At 38.0% G+C, this 22,014-nt stretch overlaps 1 protein-coding gene across 1 annotated transcript in view; it reads left to right on the top strand.

The window, feature by feature from the left end:
• The window catches only part of COL6A6 (collagen type VI alpha 6 chain), a 109,792-nt gene that overhangs the window by 10,677 nt on the left and 77,101 nt on the right, over window positions 1-22,014 (top strand). The window contains 1 exon segment of the mRNA XM_080383225.1: window positions 1-22,014. This exon segment is cut by the window's left edge and continues 10,677 nt beyond it. Coding sequence (XP_080239351.1) covers window positions 21,888-22,014 — 127 coding nt within the window. The 5' untranslated portion in view covers window positions 1-21,887.

Below are 22,014 nucleotides of genomic sequence, written 5' to 3'. Positions count from 1 at the left end.
CTTTCTGGTAAAAAACATTTTCATGTTCTCATGCTATAAAATCTAGGTGGAAAGAGCAAATGCATATGAAGGAACAAGGAAATGTGTATGAGGCAATGAGAAAAGACTGCTCAGAATAACCATAATGGGAGGATGCCTAGGAAATGCTCCAAGACCATTTTGACCCATTGTGGTAATTGTTACTCTGCTGAGGTTGTCCTCATGAACAGGTGCAGAGAAAGAGAACCAATTTGATAGCATTCAGAGTAAATACCAAGCCTGTATCTTCAGCTTTCTCTGGTCTTTCCCCATGTGTGTAAATACACTCGTGCTCAGTCAAGCTGTTTTTTACTACAGATTATTTCCATTTTTAAGTATAAGCAAGTGACATGATTTGTATGAGTTTGTGTTTTTGCAGGAGCCCAGACACACTTTTGTAAGCAGGTAAGTAGACAGGCAGCAGGCAGATCTCACAACATGTGCTAAAATAATGCTGTTTGCACTGCATAGGAATGCAACAGAAAAAATGACGACACTGAGGTCCTGGGGGCACAAATGTGTATGTAATGGTGGACTTCATTTAGTTGTTGCATATTCAAACTTACTTTATCCTTAAAAATTTCATTAGGATTAAGTTGTTCATGTGCATAAATGTTTGTACAGCTGGAACAAAAGAATTTACATGTACACTACATCTGAATCCCTTAACCATAACTCTCCAACTATTAATAAAACAAGCATGCCAAAGAAAAATCTTAAGCAGTTTTTCAAATGAAAAAACAGCTATTATTTTTCCTTTCTGTAAGTAACCAGAGTCTCCCGTTAGTCCTGTGGGACCATTGTGCAGTATCTGTGTGATAAAATAACACTGAGTAGAATCCAGTATATGTAGTAGATTTTTATCATCCTCATTTTTACAGATTGTCTACTCTGAACAACCCAAATAAAATGGATGAATACAATCAGGAGGCATTAAGGCCAGAAAAACATAACCTGGAAATGCCAGTTCCAATCTGACTGCCATATCCTATAAGCTTTCCACCTGGTGGTGGCTTTGGGTGTGACTGTCTCATTTTTATTACGTTTTCACTTACTCATTGAATGTTTTAAAGTTTAAAGCAAATAGGATATTCCTTTGGTTTTCAGTGAAATAACGTCTACCTTGGAAAACTGAGTGAACAGAAGTATGATATGAATATGACGTTCAGAACTAAGACAATTTCTGCACTTAATATTTAAGTACTGCAGGCAAGGAGGTTAGCACTGAATGTGGTCTGGAAACCAGAGTTGGGACCTTGAGCAGTTTTGGTAGGTGAACACTTCTTTGCCTGTTTTTTGCTGCCTAGAAACAGGCAAAGGAGCAGTTTAGAGCTGGAACTAGAGCAGTCTGGAAGTTGTAACTGTTCAGGACAAAATCCTCAGTGTTCTTCGCAGGAAATAGTTTCTGCTCCACTTCACAAGTGACTTGTGCACGCTTTTTTTAAAGTGGACTGTACTATTAGAGCTTAACTTGGGGCTCTCTGCAATCATATTTTTTAACCTGAATTCTAAGAGGAATCCATGTTCTGTGTGATAAATCTGTCAGATCCTTGGTTTAGCAAAAATTTTTCAAATTAATTCTTTCCCTCTCTGGAAGTCTGTGTGAGAGATGTGCTGCTAGAAGAGAACTTGCCCTTAGGCAGTACGAATGCCATTTATTAAAAAATAGCATTGGTCTTTAACAGGCATAATCTTTTGCTTTCCAGAGGCAATATAAATAAAATGCTACAGCAGGACTATACTTGATCCATAGGGCTGGATGGCTTGCTTATCTTTTTATGACAATTTTAGCGTTTGGATAACTAGCCATGAAAGTATGAATGGCAACAGGTGATGTGACCAAATGTCCATGTAAGATGTTATCCTGTCTCTGACAAATAAGTTCAGGTCTATAAAGAAGAGTACAAGAGCACAGCAGAAATGTAGTAATACTTAAGGATCAGGGACTCCTAGGGCTGAAAGGTGGCATCTTTATACTTAATGACCTCTGATATACTTCCAGTTTGTTGCCTCTGTGCTTTTCTGAAGTCTTAGCATTCACAATATCCTGCTGCAAAGTGTTCCACAGCTTAAGCACATAATACATGAGCCTCCTGAATCTGCCAGCATCTAGCTTCAGTTGATAGCCTGTTGTTTTGTTGAAGAGCCGTTGTCTCCAAGCTGCTCTTGGCTTTAAAAACACCTGTGATGTCTTTACTCAGAGTAGTCACCTCTTTTTCCACTAGACTGAATGGTCATTTTGGACTTGGACATCTTTTCATACTTTTAATTTAGCTCTTTTACCCTGCTTTGTGCTTGGATGAGTCTGAGTTGTTAGCGTCTGAAGTCACTTGACTACACTGGGGTCACATGGAAAAAAAAACAAACCCAACCAGCAGAAAAAAGAACGCAGGGGCTTGAAAGGTCTGAGTTGTCTGGTCAAGTTCTCCTGTGATTAGAGGCAATTATGAACATTGCTGCTTCTTTCTCTCATATGACACCCTGTGATAAACTTAGGTTCTTCAATAGATCTTTTAGACAGTGCACATGCATTCAGATCAAGACTGTAAAGACATGATGAAAGTTTAATTTGCTGGAATGAAAATGTAATGATGCTGGGGTGGGGTGGCGCAGTAGTGCACAGGTAAGGGCAGTTGAATGTTCAAAAACAAACTATGTGACAAGAACAGAAGTAAAAAGCAAGCAAACCCAATGTTTAGGTGAGGGTGATATGGGTTATGAAACACTAAAAGGAAATTTAAAAAGTAGTAAGGGTGGGCGATTGTGATTGTTTTATTAACTTGATCTCATCTTTATGTACCAATCAAGTGGAAAGTATTCCAGTTTATGTAAGAGAGCTTAGTAAACCATTCATAGGAACTTTTCAAAGGTCATTTTGCCAGATGTTCTCATTTCCTTTCTTTTGTATGAAAACTAGTGATTGCCAGAGGAGGAAAACATATTTCTATAAAAGCGGGGGTGGTGGTGGTGGTGTTTAAGGAGTTTCTTTGTGTTCTCTGGTTGAAAACTCAATTATAGCCAGTAAATACTAAAAATTGCCACAGCAAGGTTTGACTTCAGAAATTACCTGTATCAAAAGCCAAGAGTTCAGAGATCATGCAGAATATATAGCCTTAAATTTTAGAATGCTTTTTTCACTGTTAAAGCTGTAGATGTTTTACTTTTTAAGTTTCCTTTTTTTAAATGTTTTTACATTTACAGACTTTTCAATATCTGTAGTAGGACACAAAATTAATCAAATGGAAATATAGCTTATTAGCTCAATGCATGCTTTTTTAGGCAGTGCACACGCATTCAGATCAAGACTGTAAAGACATGATAAAGGTTTAATTTGCTGGAATGAATATGTAATGGTGCTGGGGTGGAGTGGCATGGTAGTGCACGGGTAAGGGCAGCTGAATGTTCACCATAAGCCTGAGTTTGATCCCTTCACATATAATCACACAGACATTGTACTGAGCTCAAAACCTGACCTCAACAACAAATAAGTAAAGCTTTGCCTGTTGCTTTCCTCCCCTCCTTGTTCCCTGCTTTGCTTCTATTTACGGAGTACCTCAATGCTTCCAGCAATGTGTGCAAAAAGAAACCAGGCTCCCAAGAGACCTAGTTAAAAGCTTTGCTATTCATCATGAGAAAATCAATTATATAGTAGTTTTCCTTTGACCCAAAAAATGATACTGTGCTTTGAGTTAACTGATCTCGCATTTAATTATGAAAGGGTATACGGATGCAGTGATTTGTTAAATTGGAATGGGTTTAGTCTTATGACTCAGTTTTGACTGAATATTTTAATAAGTGGTTTTGTAAGAACACACAACTTTATTAATACAGAGTATTAATTTACCTCTTGCTGGCTTCTGCAACACAGATATAAAGCTCCCTGTAGTGATATTCATGTGATGGCTTCAATCCTCTGAAAATAAGTGACTTTCTTTTTTTCTTTTACTTGAAACAGGTAGCCACCTAAGGCATCAGACTGTTGGCATGGTAGCTTGTCTGTGTTAGAAAGGGTGGGAATCAGTTTTTCTGGCAGCTAGTGTTGCTCCTCTGGCCCTGTTCCTTAACTTCACTAAGCCCTGCCTAGTTTCTTATAATTTCATTCTCCCCATCCATTCATTCCTTTTAAATAAAACTAGCATTCTTGATGTGATGTAAGCCTGTGCAAGCAGATGTAAGTGCCTTGTAACAGGCAGTATGTTGCGTTAGCTTTATTTGGGAGGATAAATGAGTTAGGTGTTACTGACTAATGGGGTTAGATCATTTCATATCAATGCCAGCTACCCAGTTTTCTACATGTAGGTTGTTGTGTTCTGTATTTTTATCACTGTTTTTCAACAACATGCTTTTGCTGCTGGAACTACCATGGAGCCATGAGATGTCACTGCAGGGTTGAAAACTGAGCCAGTGGTATTTTTAAGAAGTTAAAAAAGTCAGGTTTTTAAAAATGTGGTTTTATGAAGAATTTTCACCTTGCCTTGCTGATGTATCAAATATGATTTTCCTAGGGAGTGAGGATTTCTTATCTGTACGGGATTAAGGCATCACCTGTGTACTGTAATCCTGTGAATCTGCCACAGAACTATGATGGTCTGGAAGCTTTTTCAGGTATTCTGCAAATAGATACGGTTTGAATGATCCATCGGGAAGTGCATACATTCAGCTGTGTCAGTTGCATATGCTGACCAGTGGACCCCCTGCTGCCCAGGTACAGGAGAGAACAGCAAAACATTGTAGTATTTGATATCTGAAATCAGTTGTTTGAGAAAAGGCACAATGAAATAGAAGCTGTGCTGCAATGATAGTTTAGTATGCTACAGCTAGAGATAGATCTGACATGCCTTTGCAATGAAAAGGACATCAGATGAGCCTTTATGTGTCTTTTAGGACAATGGAGTCTAAATGGTGATGCATCAAGCTGGTGAAAATAAACATCATGACCCTTTCAGGTGCGAAGCATGCTTTAGAGCAAACCTTTTTTTTTTTTTTTTGTATCTGCTGTCAGATTTATTTTAGAAAACTTGGTAGCTCGCTGTGGTGTTGTCAGTTCAAATCTGTATCAGTGCTTTCATTGTTTTGTAGGAAACTGGCATTTAGTGAACAGGTCATAAGTCTGCCTTTCCACTTCTGATAGACCAATATCTTGACATTTATGGGGAAAAAAAGAAGATAGTTCTTCCACTATCATTTACTTTTTCCTTTATTTTCTTTATTCCTTAAGTAGGGCTTACAAAATAAGATGAAACCATAGCAGAAGCTGTATCATTTGGCATTGATTAGGTGAGCTTAATGATACAACTTGAGCTAATAAACTGATGTTTTTTGTGCTATTTTAAAATTCATGTTAAGATTGAGTAGCCTGAAACAAAGTAGTTGTGGCAGACTGATAGGCCCTGTCTTCACACACATTTGCACTATGGGCAAAAGCTGCTTTCTAAGGCAGATGAAGAAATTAGTAAATCACAACATCTATTCTTATCTGTGCTTATTGTCAGGTAAACTGAGACAATTTCTAACTTAAAATTTGCATGATTGTATCATTTCCAGACACTGGGATAATGTTTTCTCCTTCTGTCCACTGATTAATATATATATATATATATATATATATATATAAAAAATAGTATGCATTTAAAGCTATACTCTGGAGTTAAAGATTCTGATGGAGATCCTGAATAGTGTTGGGCATCTAGACTATCCCTTAAATCAAATATTAAGCTTAGCAGAATCCTGAGCAGATTCACCTCATTTCCTATGACCTATTTTTAATTGGGGGGGAAAAAAAAGCCACAGAGAGCACAAAAAATAGCTTAAATGTACTTCCCTGAGTATATATACTGCAAGTGTTGTCTAACTTAAAAGCTCTTTTCATCTGTGATCTGCACAGTTTCATGAAAAAGCAGGATGGTGTCAATCAAGTATGAAAATACTAGACTTGCAGAAGTGTACCTGTGTGAATGTGCATCCATGAGAAGGATATTTCAATCAGAGATAGTGTATATTTGCTGTCAATTAGTCCTTTCTTGTGTTCTTAAATTTTTCAAGTGGAATAGCTGTTTTTTCCTCGTGACCAGCCTTCAGGATTGTAAGTTCAGAATCGTAGAATCGTTTAGGTTGGAAACGACCTTTGAGATCCTCAAGTCCAACTGTTAACACAGGACTGCCAAGTCCATCACTAAACCATGTCCCTGAGCACCACATCTACATATTTTTTTAAACACCTCCAGGGATGGTGGTTCCACCACCTCCCTGGGCAGCCTGTTCCAATGCTTTATCACCCTTTCAGTGAAGAATTTTTTTTCCTAGTATCCAATCTGAACCTCCCCTGGTACAACTTGAGGCCATTTCCTCTTGTCCTGTTGCTTGTTATGGGGGAGAAGAGACCGACCCCCATCTGTCTACAGCTCCTTTCAGGTAGTTGTAGGGTGGTAGATTTGCCCATGGCATGTAAATTTCCAAATTTAAGTTGACAGTGATGACGGCACTAGTTTTGATAGATTGAGTATGTAGAGAATAAGAGAAGAGTTATGAAGAAAGGGCAATGTAAAATCTGGGGCCTGGAATCAGTGTCATGATAGGAGTCTTTTCTCAGGAAAATTTGTTACAAGCAGTGAACACCATAGTTTGACTTACTGCTTTTTCTAGCTCATGGTAAGAAATTTCCTTCTTTTGCATCTCCATAATCCAAAAGTAGAAGGCTTTGTATCACTTATCATCTAACAGAAAATGTCATGCTTTTGCCAGCAAACTGGAAGGGAATGCATTTTTTGAAACCATACCCACTACATCTTCTCTAAAAAAACCACAGTGCAATTGCCCCATTACTTGGTGTACTGTAATCTACACTCTGCAGAGCTCCTTGTGATGGTAGTAGGAATAGATTCACCAGAAACATTAACTGTGTGATTTCTGTTCCAGCATTAGCCTTGCTTAGTGTGTTGTTACTGGCTCATCCACATTATGGCTGCATCTCACCCTGGTTTTTACACCTTTTTCAGTTATTGCATTCCGAAAGATGAACTTTTCTACTAAATCTCTCTTTCACTGGAAATGAACCAAAAGATCTCTCTAGTATCTTGAAGGACTGTGGCCAGTAGAATCACTCTTACAATAGTTGGTCATTGCCAGTGCCAGGCAGTTTAAAGTGCAATATCTTTTCTTCTTCCTGCTAAGGAATGAGATTACTGGAGAGATTGGAATGAAAGCCCCATCTGTACACCAGATCCTTACCTACTGTAAACGGTGTTATTGAAGTCAATGGTACTTTGCTGATTCATATCCCAAAGGATATATTCAATATGAAATAAATTGAAAAAAGCAAAACTACTGTCTGTCTTTCCTGAGATGCTGATTGGTATAAAACAGAAAAGATCAAAAAGTGTGTGGGTTTTGAGACTGTATGATATGTAGAAGATGTTTACTGGAAAAAAATATGACACAGCTGTAGGTTAAAGCAAGATGAAAATAAAATCAAAAACTGAAGAGAGCAGGGTGCAGGGAGGGAGTCAGAAAGGCCAAGGCACAGCTGAAGCTGAACCTGACTAGGGATGTGGAAAATAACAAGAAGGGTTTCTTCAGATACATAGGACAACAAAAGAACAGAAAGAAACAGTACACAACAGTGTGTAAAAAACAATGAAAAAACAGAACAAAAAGCAACTGAGTACCGCTCCTATGAGGACAGGCTGACAGAGTTGGAGTTGTTCAACCCGGAGAAGAGAAGGCTCTGGGAAGACCTTATAGCAGCCTTCCAGTACCTAAAGGGGCCTACAAGAAAGCTGGAGAAGGACTTTTTACAAAGGTGTGTAGTGACAGGACAAGGGGTAGTGCCTTGAGGCTGGAAGAGGGTAGATTTAGATTAGCTACAGGGAAGAAATAGTTTACTGTGAGGGTGGTGAGACACTGGAACAGCTTGCCCAGCAAAGTTCTAGATGCCCCCTCCCTGGAAATGTTCAAGGCCAGGCTGGATGGGGCTTTGAGCAACCTGGTCTAGTGGAAGGTCTCCCTGCCCATGGCAGGGATTTTGGAACTCTGTGATCTTTAAGGTCCCTTCCAACCCAAACCATTCTGTGATTCTTCCAGCATTCTTGCTTCATTGAATAAATACTATATGCAGACTCTATTTTCTGTTCCTTAGTACAATTTCAAAATCATAAAGTTCTCTGTGAGGCATCCTTAAAATTTATTAGTTAAGCTTATTATTGGAGTTTAAACAGCTTTATATTCCACCTTGGAAAAATTCCATTCCTTAAAACATTGCTTAGTCGTTGAAAGCAGTCTTACTAAATTCCATAACCCTTACCATAACAAATACGGATTTGTTCAGGAAGTAGAAAATATGGTAGAGTATCACACAGTAGGGCCATTGCTTTCTGAAGGAGTGCGGCATGTAATTAACCATGTTAACAAGCTGTTGTAACAGTATTCATTTATGGGCCCTGGTCTCTCTCAGACCTATGGCGATAGATAAAAAGTTCATATAAGTAGAGCTTTGATAGTTTTGTGGTGCAGTGTATTTTACAGAGAAAGATCCTCTTGGCGAGATTGTGTTTTAAAAAAACAACACTTTCCTCACAGGTCCCCACAGTTCCACTCTTCTGGGGCAGTGGTGAGTGCATTGATTTGTACTCAGAGGTAAGTGACAACACCTGGATGATTGCGAAGTGTCTTACCAGTCATCGAAGCGGTGAACAGGATCCTTGTATTGTGGAAAGCCACATCCCATGTGGTTAAAAGAGTGGAGGAGATGGGGGGAAAAGCTCTCTTTGGCCTGCAATTTAAAAAAACCCAAGGTTTTCTGTAACAAGCACAGATCTCACTCTCTAGCTTTCTGTGACTAGTACATCTTGTCCCCCAAGCTGAGCTACCTGATACGCTGAGCTAATTGGGTGCTCCCAGGATTTACAGGCATTGTTCAGGTTATTAGTGTTCTGTTCCTTCGAGTTGTGGGAATTCATGAACTGTTTGTACTGGAGATATGATAGCTAATTCTCAGTTGATAATGCTTTGGGCTGCAGCTTCTGGGACAGCTGAATCAATGTCCCTCTCCCTTCTCTCATCTTACTTCTCCCTTTTTCCACTCTAGAACATGTAGTTCTGTCCCCTTTTTCCTTATACATGTTCTAGCCTTTGCAGAAGCTTTCGTTTGCTGGTTTTGCTCACTGAAATAACAGAAAGCTACACTTCATACACTCTCCCCCCGCCCCCCTCCCCTCCCCCCAGCTCTTTTGGGAGTTTGTTTTGGTTTAGTGGGTGAAACTGGTTCAAGCAAGGGTCTGGGAAAAGTCAACAAATGGTGGTCCACAGTGAGAGGTGTTCATGGGAGACAGGCGCAAGAATGAGCTGATAGTGCTATGTGCCTCCTCTTTAAGCTGGTTTAAACAATCCCTGTCCTCCAAATCCTATTGCCTCTGACAGCTTGCTGTTGTTTTGGGGGTTGTCCCCATCAGGCACAAGTATGTTTTTCAGCCCTATGGTGAACTGGCTTAAGGAAGTGATCAAGCTGAGAAGTACCTGCCCAAGAAAAAAAAGGTGATTTTTAACTGCAAGACTACTTGTATGGCACAATGTCCCATTCCCATCCTTTCAAGCTGAAGCTGGTGGGCCTAAGATCAGGCATTACTGTACAGCACTGTCACAGGTGGCTCTTTTTCGTTAGTTAAAACTAGAACATCGTGGAAGTCAGAGGTCAGGGAGACTGACGCTCTTGAAAGGATGCTTCATTGAACTCATGACTTCAGTGATAACTCCTTGTAACAATTTGTATTCATCTGGAATACAGAGATGTGACAGCTGAATATATCCCCCAGTCTGGCTTATCTTAAGAACAAGAGAGAACATGAACATAAATTGCATTGGTAAGCTATGTGAATGGGCTTGATATCTTAGCAGTGCATGTTTGACATCTGCACTGTATTTTGGTAACAGTTTAGCTTAAGAGTAAATAGCGTGAGCATTTGCATGGGTAGTTGTTACAATAAACATGCCAAATATGCGATGGCAGAGTAGAAGACTTATTTAATTCCTAAAATCCCCTAAATGGCTTTATATGGCAGTGTTGGACTAAATGCAGTGTATATTAGGAAATGCAGATCTGAGACGGAAAGTTCACTGCTGAGTCTTTCTATTTTCACTTGCTGTTTCCAATATTGAGCCTAATCCTGGGTCCCAGTTGATAAGGACATGGTGATATGAGATTTAGGGGTATGCATGACACATCTGTATTTGATCCTGATGCGAATTTATGACTAATCCTGAGTTAGTGGCATCTCAAATGCTCAGGAAAATGATTGGCATTAGTATAGCTACCACAGTGTGTTTATTCCTTAGTAGTGCTAAGGGTTCTTTGTAATTTTCTCAGAACCTTAAAGAGTTCCAGATAACACCTCCTTTGCAAGGGTCTTTGTCAGCTGATACAAAAGCCTTAAACATGCTACATTTTCAGATTTTATGGTAGGGAGCAGTCTGAGAGTATGCAGAGGGGGAGCGCAGTGAAGCTTGGCTGTTCTCTGCTTTCAGTAGATGTAAATGTTAAGTTTGTATGGCTGCAGAATCTATTAATCAGTGGATTGTCTCAAAGGGGCTTGTACTCAGGAACAAAAGTACTGTGTACATTTACTACTGGGAGAAAGTATAGAGACAGTTTCTTTCCTGCTGCCTGTGCAATATTGCTTCCTGTTGTCCCAGGAAAAAAAGGAACAGATTTTCCTCGAACTTCCTTGGAATGATTGCCTCAAACCAGAGATGTTCAACTCTGGAAAAAGTACCTTTGCACAGGTGGTCTGACAGCATGCTAAAGATAACCCTATTGGCACAGCAAATCTCTGAGAAGTTTCTAGAAATATCCTGAGCAATCAGCTGAAAATCGGGGCTGCTTTTTCTATCTGTTCTATTAAAAAGTAGCATTGCAATGACCTGAAAATTATCCTTACCTTTATATATTTTGGTCAAGCCAGTAGTTATATCTACACTTTTGTCAGAGAACAATTGTAGAGGCCATCTGCTTCAGCAGTTGGAAGAATAAGTGATACAGAGTTTATATCAGACTAATTCACAGATGAGATTTTGTTGACAGAATTTACCATTTTTAGTAGAATCTTTTAGGATTTTCATGCATTTATGCAAGTAATACCTATTGAATTAAATTGTGATGTATCCACATGAAGTTATGGACACCTTGACCACTGCTGTTCTGCTAGACAATCTTTTTATCTTTTTTCAGGTAATTTTTTTTTTAAATGGGTGAACCTCTGATTTCCTTATAAAGCACTCTAAAACATTTTGAAACTTTGAAATCCGATGCATTTGTTAACTGCAAAGATCTGGGACTTTTCTTACTAGCTGTTGACAGCAATACAATTTCCAAAAACTTTGTAAGCTTCAGCAGAATGTAAATGAGTCCTTAATTTCTGTTGCACTGCTCAATCTTTTCTACTTTTTGTTGGGTTTTTTTATTGGGTTTTTTTGTTGTTTTGGGGTATTTTTTGTTGTTGTGTTCCATCATGTGTCTATTACATATACTGTATCCTGAGACTAGAGTAATTAATAGGGAGTGGAAAGCCAGGACACCTGTTTTCTAAATGCTGCATTTGATGAGTACCTTATAAAAAGGTGGTGAAGGGTCAACATAACCCCTATGGAAAAAAAAATCTGAAGAGTGTTGTGCTTTTCCATCCCCAATTCATTAGTTAAAGAATCTGAAAGAGAAGTTGTATCCAGATGTAGCTGTACTATGTATAGCTGATCAGCACAAGGTTGGTGTACCATGTATGTAAGTGAGCAGATGCCTGGGGAAGACCTATTTTTGATACCATAGAAGGTTAAGGATTTTAAATTAAATTAACTTTTTTTTCTCTTTTAAGATTTAGGCTTGTGCACTCTCCCCTTTGGGAATTTTGTCTTCAGTCATTGTCTCTGATCTTGGCAAGTGAGCTGTCAGCATTTTCCTTCCAATTTGTCTGAGACATCTCAAAACATTTCTGCAGCACGTAGAAGCATTTTTCTTACTAGAACATCTTCATATAGATTTGACTATGTGGTTGTGGCTGTCTTCCTTTCCTCGGAAGGATATTTACTGTCTGCTGAGACCAGCATCACTGGGTGCTGCTGAGACCCACTTCCATGCTCAACTTTCAGAGGATTCCAGGAGCTCTGCTTTCAGTGTTTGGAGGTAATGAGCATGCTTAAAAAGTGACTTAACTGCAGTTAGATTATCTGTATGCCATGCTGTGTAAGATTCCACTTTTTTTCAAGTTTTCTTTTTGCCACCAAATGAAGTAAAAGCACCTATTTAGAAGCCCTTTAACCACTGAAATGAACCTACAACCTTCTGAAGCAAAATTTGTATGTAGAAACATAATTGCTCATTCAAGAATTTCAATCAGTAAATAAATAAAGGCATATGGTAGTCTTGAACTGAAACATTGATCAGAAAATCTTCATAGTGCTCAGGGAAAGAACAGTTATGCTATATTTGTTGTTTTCTTTTGTGTGGTCCTAAGGAAACAGATGATTCTTTTTGCAGATGATGCTGTAGAGGCCAAATTCCATGACTATATATGCAGTATGAACTAGTGTTTAATTGTGTGTTACCTGAAAGTATTTTTCCTATGTAGGTTCTTCAGTGTGCATGAAGAACTGGCATTGTGCATTTAAAAACAACAAAAAAATAGCGAAGGAGGTCATGTGCACAATTCTTGCTGAATTTGTTGGGGCAAAAGGGACAGGGCTTTGAAGGAAGAGAACTCTGCACCTTTAGTACTACTCTAGAGACTCAAATGATATTCCTGCATCTGACAAGGTAGTCCTGTTTGATACTGACTAATCATGTATGACAAACTTTTCACAGGAACATCACATTGTGTGTTCTAGGAGTTTGGTTGTGGGTTTTGGTTTGGTTTTTTCTCTACGTGCCTGATTTCTTTCCCTTTTTTTTTTTTTTTAAATATATAATGCTGGAAACTAGCTTTTTTTAACTGAGATCAGCAAGAGCTGTGTTTTGAGTGCTAGGTACTCTGAAATGCCATATATGAAGCTGAGTACATGGTATTAGCAGATATTTTAGTTCCTAACAACTTGGTTAAGAAAATTAATTATCTTAATTTCTAAAAAATAATTTTCTTTTTTGAGAAAATGCAGTACTTTGAGGGATGTAAAATTAATTTCCCTTCAAGAAGTAATTGGAATTATTGGGTCTTATTTTCATTTAGATGAAAAGACATTTTAAAGTTCCTTAGCTCCTCACAAAACTGTTTTTCCTACTAAGAGCTCTAATGTAGTGATACTGATTCTGAGGATTAGTAATGAGTGTTTGCATATGCATCAAATTATATTATATCTAGTGCATGGTGCGTGTCACAAAAAACATTTCCTAAGTTACCTGTGTAAGTACTTTAGAAACCTGAGAAACTGTCAGCTTTCCATACTTCTAGCATTTACTTTGGTTTGTTCTCACAATGTGGCAATATGTAAAACTTACTGTTTAATTTTCATTGCTTTTGCAGCACCTGTAGTTGTAAAGATGATAGCCATAAAGCTATTCAGCTCTTGATTTTCCTGCATACAATCATTTACATAATTCTTCCACACATACAAATCCAAACATAGTATCATTCAGTCAGACAAATCCCATTTGTTTCAGTGAATAAGCAAAGAGTCGTTGGACAAACGACTATTCTAAATAGACAAACGTCTATTCTAAATGATTCAAAGTAAAATACGCACCTAATAATATTAGGATGCTTCAGAAAGAGGTATGTGTCTCTGCTGATATTGCAAAGATATTTCATTTGACAAGGCATGATGAGTTTTGAACTAGTTATGGGCAATATGGTAGTTTGGTGGTTTGCAGTAAGGAAAGATAGGACAAGAAAAGGTGCTGTTGCTTTTTAGTTTTCCAGGAGTTATGTCAATGATAAAAGCGCTAGAAAGTTTCAGGGAAGATGTTAAAATAACAGCATCTTGCTTTCTTTATTTCTTATTATAGGATATGTATTTCTTGCATCTTAGTGAAAGCTTGTTTTAAATTTTGTTTTCTTACCTTAAAAGAAGAGTTATAACCAATTATAAGTCTAAAACTGGCAAAAAATAGGAGACTTAGAATCCTATTTCAAAGGTACATCTAGCATATATTAGCAGATAATGCACTGGTAGTTCAAAAACTTCTGTAAACATTACATGTAAACTGTTGCCTTCACTTTTCAATTCCTTACTTTGTGGCATTTCAACATGAGGTAATTTATACTATTTGTATTCTAAAGCAAGACTTTTTATAAAAATAATTTGTTCCAGATGAGACTGGGTTTGAGTACTTACTCCTGTGTATAGGATGCTTTCCCACTCAGTATTCTTGGGAGCAGGAGAGTCACAGCTGCAAGTTTTCTTAAGCACTTTTGTCTTTGAGAAGCTGCTTTCATGAATGAAATGTTTGTGTTTAGTTTCCTTAATATCATTTACTAAATGAGTCAGTGAAACACATGTGGGTAAAGTTGATATTCTTAGCCTTTATGCTGTTCACATCTGTCTACTTTCCAGTCAAAGGAACTGGCAAGGATATGACATATTGTATCATCCTCTGGGTTTAGCTGGCCTATTTTACAAGGCCTGTCAAATCTTTTTTGTTTCCTGCTTTAGTGCTTTTTATTGGTCATCTTTGTACTCTTTTCTATAAGCAGAAAAACCTGATCTTTGGTACTGCCGTGATACTTCTTTGGTACTGATGTGATACTGATGTCTTAAGCAAAGTAGGTCTAAAACCAGGATTGATATGAAAGAGAAAAGAAAAACAATAAAAATGCATCTCCTGCTCCATAAGGACTTTATGATTTGGGAAAAGTACTCCTTGTACCAAGGAGCTCATTTGACCTCCTTTACTCCCTTTTAACAAATCCCTTAGTAGGAGGCAAACCCAGCTTGCTGTGAAATACGTATAAATGTATACAAACACATTATTCATTACCATCCCAAATTATCACATGATGTCCCCTTCTGCCCTTCTTTTGTTGAGGCCAAAGAACAAAAAGTTTAGTAATTTGAAAGTGAACTTGTTCTGGGTCAGAATGAGTCATTGCTAGGTAAGAATTAATTTAACAAGGTTAAGAGACTCTTCAGCTTCACAACTCCATTTACAGGGTTTGATCTTCAAATTCTTTCCACCATCTGGGATGAAAGCTGAAATGTAACATTCGGCCTGACCTTTTTCCTGAGGAGGCTGAACCAGGAGAAAAGTCTAAAGCCGTGGTTCCATGTACAGTGATGTTCATATTTTAATGACAACATGGCATAGTTTTACTGAATTCATACACCTAAAGGCAAGCTTTAATTAGCTTCAACCAAGTTTAGCAATTAAATTATGGTGTGATTAGTAAATAGCTATTTACAGAGTGTGCCAAGTGAAGAAGTGAAAGCTTCTCAGGCTCTCAGAATTGTTCTGCTGTGGTCTTAGGTAGATGCTGTAAATATCTTATTTTCAACTAATTGGATTTTCAGCTATTTGTTTTATTTTATTCTGTGATGAAGATTAGCTTTCTGGTGGAAAAACTTCTCACTGAAGATTTATCAAAAGCAAAGCACTGGGGGATTGGGGCAAGCAACAGAGCAGTTTTAGAAATGTTATCTGAATCTTATGGAATATTTGGTTCTGATACCTGGCAGGCATCAAGTGCAGTTGCACTTGTCTACCTGCTTTATCTTTTCCTGGAGGAGCGGAGACTATAATACATTGTGGGAAGTGCAGGCTGGTCATGTTGCATTAAGGGAAGGTGGGTAACTAGAGCAGGTTTTTCAAAGGTGCTGAGAGCTCAGGTCTTGATCCTGAGGGAATATAAATATGTACTTAATATGTTCAACACATTGGACTTCAGAAGGGACTGCACGGGTATAGTTACTTCAGATATGGAGACATCACAATTAGCTGGGCTCTGTGGTAGATGCTTTGATTTTAGGGGATCCTCTTGACTGAAAAGAGAGACTGTAATTTCATTTTTAATTTCATGGTAGGTTAAGAACTGTTAGAGACTGCTTGGATACCAGGGTCTGTTGTTAAAATTTTGTTTATGTGTACTCATTGCAATTTGTGCTGTTTAAGCCACCAGGAAGGTGCAAGTATGAATGATAATGAATATTTAAGGCTTACGGAATAATAACATGCTAGTTATTAAGCTTTACTCAGGAAAGAAAAATAGGCAATAGGCTTATAAAAAGGGCACCAAGTACTGAAATGGAAAAATGGAAAATCATTATGTCTCTCCATTCTTTAAAATCAAGTCAGCAAGTAAACATTTAGCCCACTAGCTGGCAGACGGGCAGACACTAATTCTAACAGCAAATGAAATTGACTTCTAGTGTCAGTTACTTTTTCCATTTAAGTTTGAGTGTAGATACCTAATGGGCTTGTTGTGTGCTTGTATGTACCTATGCCTGTATGTGGGAGTATTCCTCTCCTTATGGCCACATCCTTCCCAGCTGTGGCTGCCTGCCCTTCTAAACAAAACCAGTTTTTGGAAGATCTTGAACCTCATGTTGATCACATTGACTTCCTAAGTCAGGTAAGTCACCCAGGGTCTAATTGCTTGAATCAGTGTCTGGCCATGTGATTGTACCTGGAATGATTAGAAAACTCTTCTCTGAGAAACCTGCAGTGAATAAAGTTGTAACATTCTTCCTGAGATATTTCAGTAGTAATAGGAAGATGGAATGCCTGGAGAGAGGAGATAAATGAAGAAGTATTTGTATCAGTTACATAAAGACCTGATACCTGGTAAATATTTTGCATTATTTTTGCAACATTTATCATCCTTGTGGTATTAGTATGTCTTAGTGGTGAAAGTTCAATATGTGGATGTATGAGGAGAGTGATGAGGTCGGAGCGTGGGATGGATTTCCCCTGATTTTACTGCCTGGTGAAACCAGGAAGTTCCACAGATGGAATCCAGGCTTTAAATTTGCTTTAGTGAGAGAAAAGCGGGTGACAGAGGAAAGGGATAGCTAACCGGGACATGTGAGCTGCAGCTGTCTGCTGCACTCCAGGACTCGGGCTTTTTCCAGAGGCTTCAGAAGGAATGAAATCAGCATGTAAAAGTTGAAGAAATCTAACTGGAGTACTTCAGTAGGTAGGAGAAAGCTACATGATCACGTTCATTTGCACTGGTAGAAATGGGATATAAAGTGGTCGCTGGTGTTCCTTCCTATAGTAAATACAAACAGAAAAGACAAAACGTCCCCAAACCAGGTTGTGCAGGGATGTCTGCATGCAACATGGTTATAAATTTGAGGTGAAAAAATAGATGTTGCCTCAAAATCTCCATGCCTTTGATAGTGTGCTTAAGGAAGTGTATTAACATTTGACCATGCATTTTGCTCTGGCAGCAGAGAATTACAGAATGACTTTCTTGCATAAAATATTGAAGCAGCTGAAGATAAAATTGGGACATTAGTTGACTAAAAAGGAAAAAACAAAATATAGTTGCAAGCAATCTTTGTAGAAGCAATTAAAGAATTCAGGAGTACTGCTGATCTTTTTCTTCCATTCAAATTAATTGTGTACATATTGGTTGGTCTTTGGAAACAAACAAGGAAAAATACTGGCAGTAAAATAAGCTTTAAAATATGTATGCTTTTATACTGTTTTTTAAGGGGTTTTAGTAATTTTATTCATACTGTTGTGTCCTAAAATAGCAAAAAAGTGGAAAGACATCTTAGATTTTTGAGAACTGCTGCCTTAGCATCTTACGTAGATTGTGCCTATATATATTTACATAAACCACTACAGATATGCATATTTAAGTAGCTTATGCTAGGACCTTGTATATACTGGTTTATGTTCAAATAAGTTTTGGAATTAATATATTGCTAGCTTAATATACAGAATTGGTAATGTTCTGTGACACTGCATGTTTCTGAGTGAGTTTATTGAGGCTTTGATCCATAATATCTATGAGTATGACATTGGTTTTCTATTAAAGTACTTCTTTCATTTTACTTTAGCAAATAATCAAGAATGAACGTAGAAGGCATTAAGTACCTCTGTTTATGCAGCTTGTAGTGCATGATTGGAATTTCCTATGTGAAGATAAGGCAAAATAAATAGTGCAAGTAGGGAAATTAGTCTGCACACATTTTTAAATTGCAATGCCCCTGTGTATTTGGAGAAGCTGTCTGATCTCAACAGGGGCTAATGAAAGGAAAAATAAAAAGCAAGTGGGAAATACCTTCCTGTCTGCACTCACTGTTTAGGAAGAGAAGAGATTTTGCATGTGTAGCTTATCTGGCCCTATGAGCAGGGAACATTCATGAGTCATGAGGTTGGAAGAAGCTGAAGGAGGCAAACAGAGATTACAGCTGTTAGGAGGTATGGAAATAGTTGCATAGCTCAGCAATCACTGATTATTGTTTATGGTATAACAGTAAGAACTAGACTTTGGTACAAAATTTGAATGTTTATATTACTGATGAAAGTCTAGCCCCTTGCTAAAACAGCAACTGTATTTTGCTCGTCGGACTGTGGGCAGCCACATACACCCTGGCAGCATGGTGACATTGGGGTCCTTGAATTTTTCACAAATTCATCATCGTGGTGAAAGTTTTTAGGGCAAACTACTAACTAGAGGCTTTGGAAATACTGGCAGCATTTTACTTACCTGCCCTTGAGTATGTGCGTTTCTAGCTGCGTCTATACATCTATATCCAATTTATTAAAACCAGATAGTTCAAGATGCTTACTGCTCCTCTGGCACAACTGTGCTATTAGAGTAGGTACTGCCAAATACAGTAATGAAAGTTAGTAATCATGATTATTTTTATTTTGAATACCATGAAAATATTTAATTCTCTCTTAATCTAAACATTTAGTTTATTAACATCTAAAAAAGAGGCTGATGTCATGAGGCATAGTAGTGAAAATATTTAGCTGGGAATCAGAAGTCTGAAGTGATCAAGGAGAGCTCTTAAGAGGTTCAGTAACTATCAGGAATATATACAGAAAAATTAATTAAATCCAAGACAAAATTTAATTGTGAAGATGGTATATAAGATGATAGCAAAATGTTTTTATTTGCTGTGGTTTCATATATTACATACTGCTGTTTCTGTTATGTTAGAAATGCTTGTTAAAGAAAACTGTGATTTGCCAGGCGTGAAGGTTTCCACAATGCACAAACCCCAGCATTGCCTTCAGTTCTTTTTTACAGACTGCATCGTACCTGGAATCCCTTTTGTTGCATAGAGACCTCAGTTACATCCAGAATCTCTGTGTTACAGCAGTACTAATAATAGTAAAGAGTACCCATATATGATAAATGTTTTGAAATATAGGAAATGAGGCTTCTTTTCTTCCCCACAGGAGAAGGTTTTAAAGAACCCTTCAAGAGTTACAATGGGGCTTGGTGTGGTGATACTTGCAAATGAAATTTTGCTATTGCTTGAGGGTAGAATATAGATTCAACCAGATTATTTCTATTAACTTTTTGTTATTTACAAGACCAAGGGTGGTATTACATATTGTTATCCAAAGAACCTGGAACTGAACCCTGTGCTATGATGTTAGACCAGCTGTAGCCTTTCTACTAAATTGTCTTTGCAGATCCAAGGTATAAAAACCAGTGTAATTAATTCTTAACTCCAGCATTTGATCATCAACTTGTATTTTCACAGATACTTGGCTTGCTTTTTAAGTAGAATATAAATGAAGTTTACAATATGGTAAACAATCTAATTGGTTTGTGATTTTAATATAAAAGTATAACTGGCTTAAAAAGAGATTAGAAGAATTTATGGAATTATAGTCTTCACACAAATGCCTGGAAACCTTTAAACCAGTCTGTATGGAAGGGAGAAGATACTTCCCTCCCTCAGCTTTCTTTTTATGCTCTTTCCTTAAGCTAATGGCCATTGTCAAAGATAAGGGATTGGGCAAAACGGCCTTTGTTCTGATCACTAGGACTTTTTTGGTGACTGGTGTCAAAGGGAAATTTATCAAACCAGAGTGACAAAAATAGACGAGCAATCTGCATGTATAGGTAGATACCCTGCCCCCAGCACATACCTTGAAGATACTGAAAAGAAAAATGTGTGGATTAACCTGTTACGCTGTAGCCATTGCTTGGATATCCTCTCCCTCTATACAGGTTCAGTTCCACATCCTTCCACAAGAGGAATTTACCTGTGTCTGAGACTAGTTGATCCTGAGAAGGATGCTACTGGGTTCCAAGAATCATGCCTAGGAAGCCTTGCAGTTGCTGGGAGGGTGGACTAGCTTGTGTTTTGCCTGCTGTCTTGATTGCTTCTGTGTGTCTTCACATACATTTCTTTCTCTGTTACTTACAAGTTTAGGCAGTGTTCGTGCCAATGTAATTATTAGACATTAAGCAGTGGTAGACACACAGATGTTGAGGATATTTGTGTGCAAATTGGCTCCAAAATGAAATTCTAGATTCATTGTTCTCACCAAAATTCCAGAATCCCTGAAACCTTAAAAAAACAACTAAACCAAAGAAAACAACAACAAAAAACAAGCCAAACCAGGGGGTTGCTGAGGTTGCACTCTATGTCAAACCCAAGCCTGGAATAGAAGTGGCTCAAGCTATATCTTCTGATCTGAGCATCTGCCAGGATCAACCAACAGGTTCAAAAGATAGCCTGAGACAGAGCAGTGTGTGCCTTACTTTATATGTCTGGTAACTCAACAGTGGTTTGTATAAAATTTTAGTAATAAACAGGCGGTAGCACATAAAAGTCAGAATATGCCTCTAACACAGGCTGTATATTAAGTATGAGATTCTTAGGGTAACCCCAGTAGGATGTCTTTTTCAGTCACTGAGCATTTGAGCATAATACCTGAGTTATGTCAGGTTGCTGAATTTTACCTCGCCCTCCTCAGTGACTCTCATTCCTCAGTTGTCCTCCTCACTGTAATTTCCACAGACTCCTTGCTGCCAACAGGTGTGGTTTGGAGGCCTCCTTCCTGCTAGACATACCTAGCCAGTCTGGCTCTCTGCTACTCATGTCACCATGCAGAAGCATTTGGCCTTTATATTCATAAATTTTACCAGAAATATTGTCATCCACCTGCTGACATCAGTTTTGATCTGGGGCAGAATGTGAGGGTGATACTAGGAGGAAAGCAGCTGGAACTAGCCAGAAAAGAAAGACAACTTCAGCAGCTCCAAAGAAAAACAACATGTGAAATGTTTTCATATTCATCCTTTTTTGCATGCTTGGCCTCCAAGGCTCTGGTGTGTTACTTCTTTTTATTCTTTAAGCTATTTAGTGTACCTGTGTTCTAGAATTAAAAGTTTTTCAAAACTGTTTTGTTCTGACTTGTTTAGTGTGTTTAAGCTCAATGTGGCTTAATTTTATACTTTCTTGCTGAGACATTTTCATTTCCATTTCACACAGCATTGAGCTGTGGCACTTTTATATGGCAAGTGTCTTCATTACTGGACAACTGGCATATTTCATTTGTAAATGGATGCTTGTTCTTATCTACGTGTATTGTATATAGATACCACTACCAAGTTTTTCTTTTAAGTAAGTATGTGGGTGGGGAATTTGAAGGCTAGAGGGAATCTTAGAAGCATAACTCCCATGAATCTTGCATTGTGAAGAGCTTGCTCTTAGTTGAATTTTGGATTGTAGTTAATGTAGTTGTGTGAATCAGAACAAAGCATGATTGTGAAAGCAGAGCAGTGAACAGTTCGTTTCAGTTATATGTTTTACATTAGTGTCAGACTCTAACAGCTCTGTGTTCAAAGCTGAAGAAATAAAATACGAATTTAAAGTGCTACTTTAAATTGCATACAGCTAGAAAGCCTCCGTGTTGTTAATAAAATTCACTGACCCATTTTCTCCACAATTAAAAATCTCTTTCTGAGGAAATTATGTTCTCTGTTTCTTACTATCTTTGTTTGGTTTTTTCTAGGGAGATTTTCAAAATGGATGACTGGAAACTGCTTCTTGTTCTTCTCTTTATTTCTACCTTCTGCTCTATAGGTGCACAGCAGACAG

Source organism: Falco punctatus (genome assembly GCF_963210335.1).
Source record: "Falco punctatus genome assembly, chromosome: 4".
NCBI classification, from domain to species: domain Eukaryota; kingdom Metazoa; phylum Chordata; class Aves; order Falconiformes; family Falconidae; genus Falco; species Falco punctatus.
Note: the sequence above shows the minus strand (reverse complement) of the source record. Positions and strands in the feature narration are given on the sequence as shown.